General features: G+C 59.1%; 1 protein-coding gene across 3 annotated transcripts; it reads left to right on the plus strand.

Annotated features, from left to right (window-relative positions):
• The first annotated feature begins 2,911 nt into the window (after positions 1-2,911).
• On the plus strand, positions 2,912-15,502 carry OPN4 (opsin 4). Of its 3 annotated transcripts, none has more exons than XM_021700027.1 (10): positions 2,912-3,270; positions 4,790-4,935; positions 6,703-6,836; positions 7,163-7,366; positions 7,976-8,147; positions 8,579-8,743; positions 9,650-9,757; positions 10,679-10,859; positions 12,692-12,835; positions 15,144-15,502. In XM_021700027.1, the coding sequence occupies exons 1-10, from the start codon at positions 3,142-3,144 to the stop codon at positions 15,222-15,224; spliced, it is 1,464 nt and encodes a 487-aa protein (XP_021555702.1). In that variant the 5' UTR covers positions 2,912-3,141; the 3' UTR covers positions 15,225-15,502. The 3 variants fall into 3 exon arrangements, with proteins under 3 accessions (XP_021555702.1, XP_021555703.1, XP_021555704.1); XM_021700028.1 differs by lacking the exon at positions 15,144-15,502 and adding an exon at positions 14,807-14,845 and having other exon boundaries at positions 3,142-3,270; positions 4,790-4,959; positions 6,694-6,836; XM_021700029.1 differs by lacking the exon at positions 15,144-15,502 and adding an exon at positions 14,807-14,845 and having other exon boundaries at positions 3,142-3,270.
• The last annotated feature ends 1,214 nt before the right edge of the window (positions 15,503-16,716 follow it).

Raw genomic sequence — 16,716 nt, forward strand, 5'->3', positions numbered from 1 at the left:
GGGTGACAGAGGGACTGGGTGTGTTCTGCGGACCGAGAGGAAGCCAGCCTGGCTGGAGCACAGTGAGGACTCCCTGGTGAGTGAGCCCAGAAGCTCACGCACAAAGCTGTCTCCTCCTCGCCCAGCAAGAGGGTCTGCACCTGAACTCAGCTCCCCATGTGATCAACTCCCCTTTCCCCATGGCCTGAATTCAGCTCCCAGGAGGGTCTTCAGGTGCCAGCAGCTGGCCTTCTCAGAAACTTCCCTGCTCAGCAGGCAGCCACACCCAGACTGCCTGGCACCTAAGCTTGGCTGCTCCTTTCTGAAAACAGGGCTGGTCTGGCGCATGCATCAAAAAGGGGCATTAGCGGGGTGATGGCAGCCTGGTCCGCATGCACATACATCGAGGTGGTGGGGGATAGCAGGCCCCTTCTTGCTGACTGTTGGTAGTTTAGCTTCCCCAACAAAATCTACTTCTTATTCCCCTGTACTGGGGGACATTGTGTTACTTTCCTTTACCTCCTCGCCAAACTGGGCCTCTGTCTATGTCTCAAGAGCAATGGAAGCCGCCAAAGGGTTAAGCATGGGGTTATCTGACTACATGTTTCCAAATGCCTTTAGGGCTGCAGTGTGAAGAATGGGCCATAAGGAGGGGGCAAGAGAAAGGGGGAGGCATGAAGAGAGGAGCCTTGTGCGGGGATGGCAGCTTGTTATCAGCTCGGGGGGGCTGGGGCCACCGAAGCCCCCAGAGCCAGAGGCTGGCCTTGAACATCCGCCTGCCCTCGGCTCCTGGACTGGGAGAAGAAGAGATGCCAGGCCTGCCTCCAAGGGGAGTGGGCACTAGCCAGGATGGGAACCGTGAGGGGTTGGAGGCCCCCTTCCCTGTTTGTCCCTGTGCTGATTCCTGGGTGGAGCGGGGCCCCTGAGACTGTTGACAGGGAGGCCAGGAAGCACATGGAGAGGTTGGGCCCTGCTCTGAGCCAGGCCTGGAGAGAGACCTGACGGGCAGAGTGGAGAGCAGAAGAGGGCCTCAGAGGTGGGAATGCAGCTGGGCACCTGCGAAGTCTGAGAGTGACGGAAGGCCAAGGGCTCCCCCACCTCGGACCTGTGACTTATAACTAGGACAGCTGGGGCAGTGGTGTGCCCACGGGGGACAGTTAAATGCTGTGTCCTTGGAGGCTGAGGCTGCCTGTGTAGCTCTCCTGACTCAGCCTGGACTGCAGGCTCCCAGCAGAGCAAAAGTTGGGTGCAGAGGTGTGGAGCGTGACAGTCGTGGTGGGCCCTCCCCCGAAGGGTCGCAGCACAGGAGGAGGTGATGGGACATCTCAGCATCACTTCCAAGGGTGGCTGTATATCAGTCATGGAGAAGGACAATATAAAGGGATTCAATTCCTTGGGCCTTTAGGAGTGGCTCTGAGGCCTGTGCTGCCCTGGGTGTGGCCCCTTCTCGGCCCCCCGCCCAACAAACCCTCCTGAGAGCTCCTGGTGCTAGCCACCTCACCTGCTTCTCTCCTAGTTATCAGGTTGGAGAGTGAGAAGAGGACATTGAATGGGACTTTGTGTCAGCTCAGAGCTGCTCCCAACTCAGATCAGCAGGGAAAGCCTCATATTCAAAAGCCAGTGGTTGGTAAGTCCACACCAGGCGTTACAGGAAGAAACAAAGCCAGGGTCCAGCCTCAGCCAGCACCCAAGGTGAGCCTCTGTAAGCTAAGACCTGAAATGGAAGGTGTCAGGAGGAAGTGTGTCTGAGCCACAAGTTGGCGGCTGTTGGGAGGTGCAGTTTCTCTCTCCGAGTGTGGGTGCTCCCACCCCCTGGCCCAAATCTGGGGCTCAAGGAGAACTGTTTGTAAAGACTGGGGCCTGTCCTGGGGCAAGAGTTGGTATATGTCTCCACTCCAGGGCTCCACCAATCTCTGCACCGTGTCTTAGGACACGCTCCCGAGTAGGATGTTCTGGAAGCCGAGTGGGCCCCCTGCGAAGACTGCTCAGCTGCCGTTCCCTCCAGCTCTGGGGCTCTTCCCTCCTGCTGCCTCTTCCAAGAGTGGATGGAGGTGCAGGCCTGGGGGCCCCCCCCACCTCTGACATTCACTCATCTCAGCCAGGCCTGAGTTCCTAGCTTTGCATTTGGTGGTTTTCTTTTTTTTTAATCTTTATACTTCAGGGCACCTGGGTGGCTCAGTTGGTTAAGCAGCTGCCTTCGGCTCAGGTCATGGTCCCAGGGTCCTGGGATCGAGCCCCCCATCGGGCTCCTTGCTCGGCGGGGAGTCTGCTTCTCCCTCTCCTCCTGCTCGTGTGCTCTCTCTCACTATCTCTGTCTCAAATAAATAAATAAAATCTTAAAAAGAAATAAAAATCTTTATACTTCACTAAAAAAGTTTATTATCAAAAGGCAACAAACAAAAAAAAGCCTTGTGATCTGACCTCACCCTGATTGTGTAATATCACAGCACATCCTCTTAGCTTCTTCATCTGTGCAATGGGTGACCAGCCTTGGCTCTGTGGGGGTGGCTGTGAAGATGGGATGAGCTCATGCAGGCTGAACTGAGGGCCAGGCGCCTGTGGAGAGGGTGAAGCTGCCCCCTGGACAGCCGTGGGGGTTACTGAGGGCAGGAAAGGCTGTTCTTGATGAGCTCGGGGGAGAAAGAGACTTGTTAGAGGGGAGGACAAAGCCTTCTGCCCAGTGTCTAGGAGCCCAAGCACGGCAGTCTCCCCTGAAATACACACACACACATTCACACTGACACACGCTCTCATACTCATGCACACACACACACACACACACACACTTTCACACATGTGCGCCACCATCATCAGACCTTCTGTGGACAGACACCCAGGGACCTCTATCTGAGGGAACCCGCAGTACTGAACGACTGGGCATGTGCGCTCCCAGCTCTGCTACTTAAAGGTGGGGACAGACCCCGTGGCTGTGAGTCGCCATAGCTGTGACATTCGTTCCTTTGTGCTTCACTGGACACAGCAGTCATCAGCTCCAAGAGTAGCTCCAGGCTAGGACCACGCAGGACGCAGGAACAGGCAGCCGGCAGACCAGGCAGGGGTGCTGAGGACGGAGGAAGGTTGGGAGGCTGGGCACCGCTAATATTCTGAGCTCCCTATCCTGGACTTCTTGGTGGGCTCGAGAAAGGACTACCCAACCTCAGGATGAACCCTCCTTCGGGGCCCGGAGCCCAGGAGCCCAGCTCTGTGGCCATCCCAGCCTCACCCAGCAGGTGGGACAGCTCCTGGAGCAGCACGTCCAGCGTGGGCCAAGCTCTGCCCAGCAGTCCCACGGTAAGCCTGGGGCCGGCATGTGCACACACAGAGCCTTCCCTCCCCCACCCTGGCCTCCATGACAGCGAGATAGAAGAGGTCTGAGCTCCTCTGTGGGACCTTGGGTATGTTACCGGACCTCTCTGGGCCTATCCTCCACAAAGAGGCCAATAGAAGAGAGTGTGGGCAATGTCCTTCCCCATGGAGAGCATCCAAGGAACAGAAAGGCCAGCCCTAAAGGACAAGAGGCTGCAATGGCCCAGACCTGCCCTTGGCTGCATCCATTCCTTTCTGAGGGTGGTTGGATACCCCACAGAGCCTTCCAGAGAGGAAGGCACACCAGAGGCCTCTGGATTGTCCAAACCAGAGTGAAGTGGTGGGTGCTTTCTGCTGCCTGTCATTCTGGCCAGGGCCCCAGAATCATACCCCACTGAACCCACTATTAACTGGGGAGAACTGAGGGTACCCTGAAGACCCTGGGATGTTGGCCTACATCCTGGATAGGACGGGAAGCCTCCGTAGCTATAGGAGGCAAGACAGAGACTAAATTGCCCTCCTTCCCAGGAAAGAAGCGGGGCCAGAGGGTTCTTTAAAGCCCCTTGTGCTGGCCTCATGGGGTCATAACCTCCCTGAAGTGACTTTGGGGGACCTAAGCTTTCTTTTTTCTTTTTTAAGTTTATTTATTTAAGATTTATTTATTTTTCAGAGAGAGGAGGGAGGGGCAGACAGAGAGGGAAAGAGAATCTCAAGCAGACTCCATGCTGAGCATGAGCCTGACTCAACCCCACGAACCTGAGATCATGACCTGAACCAAAATCAAGAGTCGGACGTTTAACTGACTCCGCCACCCAGGTGTCCCGAAGTTTATTTTTTTTATTTAAGTAATCTCTACAACCAATGTGGGGCTCAAACTTGCGAACCCGAGATTGAGAGTCGCATATTCTTCCGCCAGCCAGATGCCCCCTAAGCTTTCTTTTTAAAGGGGAATTCTTGTCCTCTGTCTCATGCCAGGTATCAAGGTCAACGCTCCCCATTTATACTGTGAGGGGATACAACCTCTTCTTTGAGGCTGGGGAGGGGCTGGGGTTCCTGAGGAGAGGGGCTCCACCTAGCTCCGCCACCCCAGAGTCTGCGGGGCCTGGAAGACCATTGCTAAGCGCCTCGAGCGCTTCGGTCAGGGCCCATGCCATGGAGAGGAAGCACTGAGGGGATGGATCTGCCTTCTCCCCAAGGAAAGGTAGACTCACTCCAGCCATGTCCCTCCTTGTCAGACATGTGTGTGTCTGTCCGTTCAGCCTCCAACAGGTGATTCTAGAAGCCTCATGCCTCTGTGCCATGGTGCAGGAGCTCAGGCTTGACTTTAGAGAGATCTGCGTTTCCCCTCTGGTTCAGCTACTGCCTTGCAGTGTGGGCAAGTGGCTGTGCCACTCTGAGCCTCAGTTTCCCTGCTGGTCCTTAACCCTTAACCTTAACCTCTCTTCTCAGGGTTATTCCAGATGATAGGATAACGTGATGCTCATGTTTCTCTGTCTCTCCACAGGCAGCCGCGGCTCGGGCTGCTGCCTGGGTCCCCTTCCCAACGGTGGATGTTCCGGACCATGCCCACTACATCCTGGGCACAGTGATCCTGCTGGTGGGGCTCACGGGGATGCTGGGCAATCTGATGGTCATCTATACCTTCTGCAGGTGCCTGGTTGGAGGGACTAGGGCATGGGCACCGAGGGTAGCCAGTCATGCAGAGACAGGGCAGGAAGGCTGTCTCCAGCTCTGCAGGGCACTGTTGAGCCTGGGTGGGGACGCCACTGCCAAGCCTTTGGTGGTCTCAGGACAGGTCTCCATCTTCTAGCTTAGGGAAGTTAGAACCAAAAAATAGTCCAAATAGACCAAAAAATAGTCCAGGGCAGCTTGAGTGGCACATGCCAATTGGGCCCCGGGCACACCTTCTGTGTAGGATAAATTTCTCTACGACTCACATGCCTCTGCCCATTCTTTTTTTTTTTTTTTAAAGCTTTTATTTATTTATGACAGAGAGAGACACAGCTAGAGAGGGAACACAAGCAGGGGGAGAGGGAGAGGGAGAAGCAGGCTTCCCGCCGAGCAGGGAGCCCGATGCGGGGCTCGATCCCAGGACCCTGGGATCATGACCTGAGCCGAAGGCAGACGCTTAACGACTGAGCCACCCAGGCGCCCCTGCCTCTGCCCATTCTGCCCTGCTCTCAGCTCACCTCCACGTCACCTGCCCCAGTGGGCATCCTCCCTCTGCCTTGACAAGCAGCCCTGGCAACATGGTCCTGAGTCCTCAAGACCCTCAGCAAGCACCCTTGGCAAGCACCCCAGCTTCTTTCCCCACCTGCCTCATTCTTGGGCTGAATGGCTGAGACAGGCAGGTGAAGAAGTGAACCCCTGACCCTACTACCTATTAGCTGAACTGACTTTGGGCAAGTCACTTTTCTCCATGGGCCCATTTTTCTTTCTTTTTTAAAATTTATTTATTTGAGAGAGAGAGAGAGAGAATGAGCAGGGTGGAGGGGCAGAGGGAGAGGGAGAAGCAAACTCCCCGCTGAGCAGGGAGCCCGATGCAGGACTCAATCCCAGGACCCTGGGATCATGACCTGAGTTGAAGGGAGACGTTTAACCGACTGAGCCACCCAGGTGTCCCTGTGGGTCCATTTTTCTTGTCTGCAAAATGGAGTTGTGATCTACTTCATGGAGTCAATGTATGATTACACAAGTTCATGTCTGTGCAGTGCCCATCAAATAAGTGTTTGAATCCTGGCCATGCCACTTACTGAGTCTTGTTGTCTGGAGCAAGCCACCTCGAGGGTGGGAGCCTCAGGATTCTCATCTGGAAAAGTGGGAGGGCTAGATGCAAAGATGGATGATTACGGGAGAGGCGTTTGTGAAAGTGCCTGGCCTGTGGGGCACACCTGTCTGTCCCTCTGCCCTGGGCCAACCCCAAGTGTGAAGACTGCAGAGATACTGGAAGAAGGGGTACAAGGAGGGGTGCCTGGGGGAGAAGGAGGTAGAAGGAGCTCTTGGGAAGGCACATCTGAGCCTGAGCATGCAGGAGGAGCCACTGGGGAGAATTGGCCTGGAGGGGTTCAGACAAATGAGGGGTGTGTCCGAGGAGAGAGTGCGGATCATGCAGAGGGGATCCAGAAGGCGAGAGGAAGAAACAGACATGTCTTAAAGCCAGCTTCGGCAGGGCTGCATAGCACTCTGGGGGCAGTACTGCTCCCCATCTGAGGCAAGAGCTGCTGCCTGGAGGGGGCCTCACTTTTCAGCCCACGCTGTCAGGCTCTAGAGCCGTCTGGCTGGTGCTTGCTGGGCAGCAGCGGGATGGGTGGTGGCCCTGTGGCTTCTGCCCGTGTGTGTGTGTGTGTGCACGTGTGCTCGTAGTTCAGGGAAGCTCCCCAGCAGAAGCACCTCCTGACAGCTTCCGACCCTTCACAGGACCAGAGGCCTCAGGACACCCTCCAACATGTTCATTATCAACCTCGCAGTCAGCGACTTTTTCATGTCCTTCACCCAGGCCCCCGTCTTCTTCGCCAGCAGCCTCTATAAGCGGTGGCTCTTTGGGGAGGCAGGTAGACATTCGGGGTTCCCTTCTGCTGGAGGGAGGAGGAGGGTTGTGGCAGGGGATGCCCACAGTGGAGGCTGGCCTTGAACGAGGAGGTGATTGGCTCTTCCTGGGCAGAGAGTGGGTGGCCGTGCTTGATCCCGTGAGTGAGCAAGAGGGAAGATTCAGCTTCTCGGCCAGATGTGGCAAGTAGCCAGGGTGGAGAGGGGCTCAGGGATGCTTTTCTGGAGAGGTGAAGGCAGGAGCTGAGTATGTACCACCCCCAGACCCCCCTCCTCTGGGGTAACTCATGGGCTCCTGCCATGGTCTGAGGTCGGGGAGCTGTGCCCACAGGCTGTGAGTTCTATGCCTTCTGTGGGGCTGTCTTCGGCATCACCTCCATGATTACCCTAACGGCTATCGCTCTGGACCGCTACCTGGTGATCATGCACCCACTGGCCACCATCGGGGTGGTGTCCAAGAGGCGGGCAGCGCTTGTCCTGGTGGGCGTCTGGCTCTATGCCCTGGCCTGGAGTCTGCCACCCTTCTTTGGCTGGAGTAAGTGGACTGAGGGAATTGGGAGAGAGGACGATAAGCTGGGTGGGGCATGTTCAAGGGGCAGGTAGGTAGACTTGGGTTGGCCAGCTGGCAGGAGGGGCCAAGGGAATTCTTGAGCCTCAAGGCAGATGGATATTCAGGGGGCATGACTAGCAGCAGGGGAAACTGAGGTAGAACCACCAGCAACCAGAGGATGACCTGGGCTCCCACATGGTTCTTGGGCGGCAGTAAGTGACAGGTGCATCTGATGCTGAGTTTTAGCATCAGACAGGCAGGCCTTGGGGTGTAGGCTTGAGCAAGTAGGAGAGTTAGCAGCAAGGTCCTTTCTGTGGCAGGACCAAAAACCTGGCCCAAATCTGGAGGATAATACCCTAGAGCTATGGTGAGGTCTCTGTTCCAACCTGGTAAAAATGGGCAGCAGTGGGCTTTGCCTGCTAGAACTAGCTGGGAAAGCTTCCCTCCACATGCCCTGGCTTCCTCACTGCACTGGGCAGGGCTGGAGTGGGGACCAGTGTTCAGGGAGCCCGGGCCCCACAGCTAAAGCCCCTGCTGGATGAGGAGCCTGAAGCATGCTGGGCCGAAGGCTGAGCACCTATTCCTGGCTCCTAGGCGCCTACGTACCCGAGGGGCTGCTGACCTCCTGCTCCTGGGACTACATGAGCTTCACACCTTCGGTCCGAGCCTACACCATGCTGCTCTTCTGCTTCGTGTTCTTCCTCCCCCTGCTGGTCATCATCTACTGCTACATCTTCATCTTCAGGGCCATCCGGGAGACAGGCCAGTAAGAGCTGGCCGTGGAGGAGGGGCTCGATGGGAGGGTGGCCACACGCCTTTGCCAGGGCTGCCCCTACCCAGCCCCCAGCCTCACACTGCACCCTCCCCCTCCCCAGGACATTCCTTCCCAGCTCCAGATGGGCAAAGACAAGCTGAGCCCATGTGCTTAGGGGGTGAGGTGCCCAGAGACCAGCACAACCTGGGTGCCTAGAGAAGTCTCAGGAGACAGGGGCTTCTGAGGAGGGGGCCTTTGGCTTGATCAGGAGGTCCACGGGGAGGCGGAACCACAGGGAGACAGCTTAGGCTGGATGTAACGGAGAACTTTCTGGGAGTCTGGAGAGAATGGCCAGGTCCAGGGAGCCTCCCCCACGGCAGCCATGACCGTGGCCCTCACTGCCTCTAGAGCGGGGTCAGACTCGGACTTTGCGCCTGTGCCAGGGCTCTCCAGACTTTCAGGGCCTGCGAGGGCGGTGCTAGGTCCCCCCGACAACGGCAGCGGCTACAGAGAGAGTGGAAAATGGCCAAGATTGAGCTGCTGGTCATCCTTCTCTTCGTGCTCTCCTGGGCCCCCTACTCCGCTGTGGCCCTGACGGCCTTTGCTGGGTGAGCAGTGCCCAAGGGGCCGGGACAGGGGCAGGAGGGGGTGGGAGGAGGGTAAGGGGACCCTGCAGCGGCCTCTCCCTCCCCAGCCCAAGCCAGAGCCAGCCATTCTTACACTCAAAGCCCAGCCTCACAGCCAGTCATTCATTTTCCCTGCGGCGGCAGCGAGGTTCACCTGCGGGAGATGGCCCTGCCACTTCCTGGAGGCACTGGGACCCATGCTGCGGGAGCTCTGGGTCTGGCCTGAGGGCCTGCAGGGGCTCCCAGGTCCTGCCAGATCCCGCGGGAACACAAGACGCTCCCTGAGGTTCCGGCTCCCTCTTCACCGGGCTGTGGGCACATGGCCTGGGGTGCCGCTCACCTCCTGCCTGCCAGCCCTTCATGGCTCGAGTCTGGGCACTTGATGTCTGCAGCAGCGAGGACATAGGCCAGACTTCAGAAGCACTTTGAGACAGTGAGAGTTTTTCATGCTGGGGGGTGTCTGGGTCCGAGACCTCCTTGTGCCGGAAGGGCCTGGTGCCGGCTAAGGCTGTCTTGTGAGTCACTCTAAGAGAGCCAGGGGAGAAGCGGGTCTCAGGGTTGTGTGCGGCGGGGGAGGAACTGGCCAGAGGCCCAGAGGCCCTGGGGGTGGGGAGCGTTTCCTCCCAACAGCACGGGCTCCAAGCTATCATGGGACCTGGCCGAACCCCCCAACCTGGCTCCCCTTCCCCTCAGCAACCGTCCCTCAGCGGCCCCCCAGGTTTCCGCTCACCTCAGGTCAGAATTCTCCTGGCATCGCAGTCCCTCTTGGCTGTGCTGGTTTGGGCTGCAGGGCCTGGCCCAGAGGAAGAAGCTTCCTGAGACGGCAGGTGGGCCGTGGAGTCTCTGGGAGGGCCGGCTGGTGGGGGGACCACAGCTTCTCCGTCCTAGGTACGCGCATGTCCTGACACCCTACATGAACACCGTGCCTGCTGTCATCGCCAAGGCCTCTGCCATCCACAACCCCATCATTTATGCCATCACCCACCCCAAGTACAGGTGCGGCCCTCCTCCAGGACCCAGCCCCACGTCCCCGGGCCACGGAGGGTCAGAAGCCGTGAATGGGGACAGAGGCTGGCCATCTTTCCTGTGTCTCGTATGTATGCATTGGGTGGGGGCCTCCCGCAGCTGGGAGCAGCCAGTGACACTGGGTGGGGTCTGCAGCTGCTGTGACCCCCTCTGCTGCTCCAGTTTCCCCGGGGGATCAGCTTGGAGGGACTTCAGAGCTCCCTGGGCAGTGTCCAATCCTGCCTATGGCATTTTCGGAGCCAAGGCCAAAAGGCAGCTGGGATGGCCGATCAGCAGTGATGCCCTCTACAAAGAGAAGAAGGCCCCGGACAGCAATGTCCTGGAGACCACAGTAGGGAGAGGTTCGAGGGCCCTGGCGGAGGCCCGGGGGTGCTTCTGGCCCAGAGCGCTCTCTGCTGATGGATTCCCAGCACAGATGGCCTCTCCCTCGAGGGGCCCCTCAGTGCTTCCTTTTGCCTGGTGGTGTCAGTAACTCGCCGCCCTGCTGAGGCCAGCTGCAGGCTCAGAGGCTGCTCGGGAGTGTCCCCGTCCTCACTGGAAGGGACGCGGCTTCGGCCAGCCGCTTGAGAGCTGAGACCAAGCCCCTCGCCGAACCTGCTACCCTCCGTGCCCCTGGCCCCAGTGTCTGTCTGTCCACCCCCAAGGCTATGGGCCTGTCAGTCTCTTTCACCCCAGCATCTGTCTGTCCTTCCTCATCACTTCCTATGACTGCCAGTGTCTTTTTGTCCATTCCCATCACCCCATCGTCTGTCTGTCCTCAGAACCCCAGTGTCGGAACCACCCATTTCCCCATTCTGTCCACTCCCATTAGCTTCGTATCAGTCTGTCCATCCTCCCCCATTCCCGGTGTCTGCCTGTCCATCCCCCTAACCAGCTGTGCGGTTCCTGCAGAATGGCCATTGCCCAGCACCTGCCCTGCCTGCGGGTGCTGCTGGGCGTGTCAGGCCAGCGCAGTGGCCCCTACAGCAGCTACCGCTCCACCCACTGCTCCACACTGAGCAGCCAGGCCTCGGACCTCAGCTGGATCTCTGGACAGAGGCGCCAGGCGTCCCTGGGCTCGGAGAGCGAGGTGGTAAGGATGCGACGGCCTCCTGAGGCTAGCACCTCGCCCTCCTTTCCTCAACCAGGCCAGCCTCAGGCCTCTGAGACCCAGGGACCCTCAGGACCCCGGGACGCTGGCACGAAGAGCCCTTCACAACTGCCCCATGGCCTTTCCTTGCCCCATTCCCCCTGACAGGCAGGGGCCCTGGGGCCAGAGAGGCAATGGGTTGGCCCAAGGTCACCCAGTAGCAGGGCCGGGACTGATGCGTCTTCCAACGCCAGGCCATCTCTCTTCCGTGATGGCAGTGTTCCAGGAGCTTAGAGCCGCGAAAAGACAGGCATTTCTGGCCCTAGATGGGCCTCCCGAGAGACAGGCCGGAGCTAGCTCGGGGCCCTTTGTTCTTAGCCTTAAGCCCCCTCTTCCTGGGAGCCTTGAGGAGCCCACAGGACACAGTGGAAGGAGTATTGGCCCTGGAGTCAGGGGACCCGGGTTCAAGGCTCAGTTCTACCACATCCTCACTGTGTGAGCTTGGGCAGGTCACTCACCCCTTTTGAGCCTGTGTGTTCTTCTCTAAAAGGGAAAACAGTTGTCTCTACATCCAAGACTGGCTAGGGTGCACATGAGTGGATGCTAACCCCACAGTTGGTGTTAGCCCTGGGAGCTACCAGCCTGCCAGTCCCTCTTTGGGACCCAGGGCTGTGATGCCCCTAATGCCCCCAGGAGAGCTCTCTGTGCTGTGGCCTCCCGTCCCCAGCCACACCTGGGCTCCTCCATCATTGTAACTACAGGGCCCACCGTGGGCCTCACCAAGAATCTCCACTGACCTCTTCCCACTGCTTCCAGCCCTGGGGGCTGAGGGAGGAGATATCAGAGGTCCCTTCCCTGAACCACATGTAGTGAACGACAAGGAGTGAATGTCATTCGTCAACAGAGGCCTAGACCCTCATGAAGACAGACCCACCCCACACGCTTAAGAAGGCACACAGTGCACGCACGCGCATGCGCGCACACACACTAGCACACACATGCACACACACTAGCGCACACGCGCGTGCGCACGCACACACACTAGCAACACGCTAGCGCACACACTAGCACACACACTAGCAAGGCACACACTAGCGCACATGCGCGCACACTAGCGCACACACTAGCACACGCGTGCGCGTGCGCACACACACTAGCGCACACATGCACACACACTAGCACACACACGCTAGCTCACACACCAGCGCACACACACTAGCAAGGCACACACTAGCGCACACGTGCACGTGCGCACACTAGCACACACGTGCTAGCAAGGCACACACTAGCACACACGCGCGCACACACACTAGCACACACGCGCGTACACACACTAGCGCACAATGCACACACTAGCACACACACTAGCACACACACTAGCGCACACATGCACACACTAGCACACACGCTAGCGCACACACCAGCGCGCACACACTAGCAAGGCACACACTAGCGCACACGTGCGCACGTGCACACACTAGCGCACACGTGCACACTAGCACACACGCGCTAGCAAGGCACACACTAGCACACACGCGCGCACGTGCACACACTAGCACACACGCGCGTGCGCACGCACGCACACTAGCGCACACTAGCACACACATGCACACACACTAGCACACACGCGCGTGCGCGCACGCACACACACACACACACTAGCACAGGCACACAGTGTGCAGGGGTTTGGTGACCAGCGAGCCTATAGTACCACGGACCTCACTGCAGTGAATACGTGTGTGGAGGATGGAGACAGTCTTGGCCGGGGAAGAGGGCAGGCGCGGGGACTTTGGAGGGTCCCTCTCACCTCACAGTGCCTCTCCCCCCTTCCCCAGGGCTGGATGGACACAGAGGCAGCAGCTGTGTGGGGGGCTGCCCAGCAAGTAAGCGGCCGCTTCCCCTGCAGTCAGGGCCTGGAGGACATGGAAGCCAAGGCCCCTCTCAGGCCGCAGGAGCAGGAAGCAGAGCCTCCTGGGAAGGTGACTGGGTGTGGCACCTGCCAATCCATACAGGGGTGGGGACAAGGGGCCAGTAGCCCAGGGAGTGGCCAGGAAAGGGGAGCTGTTCTTGCGGGCAGGCCCAGCGCCCTCTGGGAGTCACTCCTTCCGCACCCAGGGGTCCCCTGCCTGCTTGGGGTGCCTGGGGGTCTCTGTGACTCCATGATGCTGTGGGCAGCCCTGAGTGAGTCTGGACCGCACCTGAGAGTCTGTGTGATTATGCGACCCTGACGATGCATGTATGTGGCAAGCGGTGGTGGCTCTCCAGTGATGAACGTACAGTAAGTGTGTGCGAGCAGGACAGGACGTGTGTGCAGTGAGCCAGCGGAGTAGGGCTTGTGCCTCTGTGTGACTATGTGCCCTGCACATGTTCTCTGTCACTGTGACACCACAGGGCACAGGATTGAGTGTGCCCCAACATGTCTGCTCTAAGCTGCGTGTGACTGAGTGTGGGCGGTGTGTACCTCTCTGTGTGATTGGAGGCTGGATGTACCTGGGGGGGGGGGTTGTTGCGAGCCGTGTATGTGCTCCCAGTGAATGCCCTGGGATTAGGATGTCACCCAGAATACTTGTGGCTATTAAAAGAAGGCCAGCTGTCAGCCCAAGTGCCTATGGAACGGAATGTCGATGGCGATTAGAGAAGGCCATATTCTGGAACGCTGGAAATGCCGTGTGCACAGGCCCCAAGGCTACCCGTCCCCCTCCCCCTGCAGCTGACAGCTCCCCACCCAGCCCCTCTGTTCACACCCGCACAACACCCCCAGCTCCTGGGCTCTCTTGGGCTTCCCCGCGAGCCCAAGACCATGTCCTGCCTTCCTTCCTCCAGGACATTCCTTGGGTGTCCCAGAGATGGGGAGACCTGGGCTGCTCCCTCCAGCTGTGGAGCCCCTGCCTCTCCTCTCCGGGAGCAGTGCTCCCCGGATGCACCAGCCCCAGGGAGGACTCCCACCCCAGCCCTGAGCCTGGGCACTGTGCACGGCCAAAGAGGCCAGGACAGAGACGGGCAGTGCCCCCCCGGGCTGGGGAGGGGGCCGTGATGAAAGGGACTGTGCCCGTCCTGGAGGGAATACTGGGCTGGGCTGTGGCATAGGGCAGAGAGGGACAGCACATCAGCAGTCACCTAACACATGTGATAAGCCCTGCCATTGAGATATCAGCACACAGGGTGCCGGAAGAAGAGGCAAGTCCCTGAGGGCTCCCCGGGGAAGGTGGGGGTCATGTTGAGCGGTCCAGGGGAGGGAACTCCCTGTGTGAATGCAGCAGGGGGGCCCTGGGGGGGGGTGCTTGGTGTGTCCTGGAATAGAATGTTGCTCTGTGACCCAGGAGCAGCCAAGGGACTCTGGGAGCTGGTGGGGACATAAGAAGAGAAGGGCAGGAGGTGGTTGGAACTGTGCGGAGGCCTGATCAGGTGTTGACCTGAGGGGTGTCCAGCTGCGAGCCTGGGGAGGAGAGAGCCCTCGGAGGGAGGACTGAGCAGGGGCCCTGCGGTGGGCTCCGTCAGCCTCGTGGGGTAGGGCCTCTCTGCAGTGGCTGGGGAAGCAGAGGTTGAACAGGATGAGGCAGCAGGGAGAAACCTTGAGGAAGCTGGTGTTGTAGGACAGGCGAGAAATGGGGTGTTGAAGGCAGCAGAGAGAGGGGGGTGCTGGGGCCCCAGGAGGAGTGGAGGAAGTGTGGGCAAGGGGAGCTCAGTCCTGCCTGACTGCAGGAGTCTGAGAGCCTAGGATATATCCCAGGGGGACGTCCTGTTGGTGGCCTTGGACATGGCAGGCTCCATCCTCCAGGCCATATTGCCTGCGGTCTCGGAGGAGGCCCATCCCCCAGCCGGGACCCCACCTGGCCCTTCCAGGCAACCTCCCTTCACTGCTCGGTGACCCTGTACATGGAGGGTCATTGGGGGACTGCTCCCAGGGGGACACTCCTTGGGCTAAGCAGATGTGTGCTGTTTGCTTTCAGACCAAGGGGCTGCTCCCCAGCCTGGACCCCAGGATGTAGGGTGCCCACGGGCTCCCCTTTTCTTCTGGGACACATCTAGCCCCTTCACCTCCCCCTCATACACACAGCCCAGGATTACCCCCATGAGCCTGCAGGCTTTGGAAGTGGCCCTGTCACCCCTGCTGTGCTGGATTCATGGCCCCACACCACCAAACTCCTGCCCTGCCAAGTGCTCTGCACCCACTTCTCATCTCAATAGCCTGTACCCCAGGCTCAGCCTGAAGCGTGGGCGCCCAGGCCCTCCTGCTTCCCGGAGTCGTCCGCCTCGCCTCCAATGCTGTGTGCTGTGATTGTCCAGGCAATGACAATGGCGACGGCTCCGTGGGACACGCCGGCTAATTGTGAGCTGCCTCTGCCCCCGGGCTGGGCCTTTCACTGACACGGGCAGCCCAGTGCGGCGTCCGTGCAGCCCGCGTTGGAAGCCGAGCAGAGACCTCACGCGCCGGGGGCTGTTCCCCTCTCTCCCCCGTCCCTGCTTCCTGAGTACTCTTTCTGCCGTGGCCCACACTCTAGTGCACTCTCCTCTAGGAACATATTTGCATGCACCAACACATGCGTGCACACTCTGCACCTGGGGTTTGTCTCAAATCAGTGGTCTAAGTTCATAGCGGGGCTGTATGTCTCTGACAGTGTATAGGAAAATAAAAAGCAGAGAAGTTCTCCTCAGACAAGCATGGTCTTTACCTAGGGGTGCGGTGATGGGGGAGAGACCCAGGGCCTGACCTCTGATGCCCACAGCAGCCTCTCTTTCTCCCCTCCCTCTGTCCCCCATCTGGCAACTCTCACTCCTGAAGCCTCCATCTCAAACTGCAAGGGGCAGGGTGGATGAGGGACAGAGACGGGCCTTGCCCCCGTCCCCACTCCCCAATAAGCTGCTGTTATCAGGAAGCACTTAGTGCCCAGCCTGTGGGGACCAGCTGCTCTCTGGCTGGCTTCTGGTCTCCCAGGGGAGGCAGATGGAGGGAGGCTGGCCTTCCCCTTTAAGAGCATCCTTCCCACTCCCCCTCCCTCTCCCCAGAGGCAGCATCAGGCAGTGTGGTTGCCAGAGTCCAGAGAGAGAGCCTGCAGCTCCAGGTACTGCCTAGCCCGGGGCTTCTACCCCCCTGCACCCCCATGGGATGGGCTCCTTTCTTTCCCCACACTGGTCATACTTGCTGCTGGGTCCTCTCCAGCTTGGCAGGACAGACCCCTCCCAGGAAAGGGGGTAAGACTGGAGGTGGGGAGGGATGGGATGGGGCCTGGGGGTCGGGCAGGGGCTGGTATGGGGGAGGGTGGGGTGCTGGCCATGAGTGGCTGGCTTTCTGGGCCAGGCCCGAGCAGCAGGGACAGACTGGGCTATATGATACATAGTAGAAGAGGTGGTACAGTGAGTGAAAGAATACAGGTCCCTCCTTGACTTCTTCCACTTGATATTTTTGTGAACTTGGGCAAGTTACCAAATGCCCCTGTGTTGTGGGGACTCCTACCGTGCACGTTGTATGGGCCAGGGCCCGGGCATCAGGTGGGGTGCTGGCCACTGGGAAATTACTCACACCCAGGCCTGCACTGAGTCCTCAGGGCCCAGCTTAGGCTAGAGCCTTCCCGGAGGGCCAAAGAGCAGCCAGCCCAGTCACCTTCACCTTCTGTGAGCCTTAGTTTCCTCAGCCAGAGCCAGGATGGCCTTGAACTGTCTCCTCTTCTGAGGAAGGGCTTCTGGAGGTATCTTGGCCCAAAGACCACACTGGCTGGAGTCCTGAGGGGCCTCGGGCCCCAGGCCCCCACCCAGAACACACTGTCTCTGGGTTACAAGCTGAACACACCGCACACACTTCCCCGTCCCTATGCCTTCTGGCCCCATGTCCCAGCAGCTGAGCAAATGGCATCTCCTTCTC

This window comes from Neomonachus schauinslandi, chromosome 6 (assembly GCF_002201575.2).
Source record: "Neomonachus schauinslandi chromosome 6, ASM220157v2, whole genome shotgun sequence".
NCBI classification, from domain to species: domain Eukaryota; kingdom Metazoa; phylum Chordata; class Mammalia; order Carnivora; family Phocidae; genus Neomonachus; species Neomonachus schauinslandi.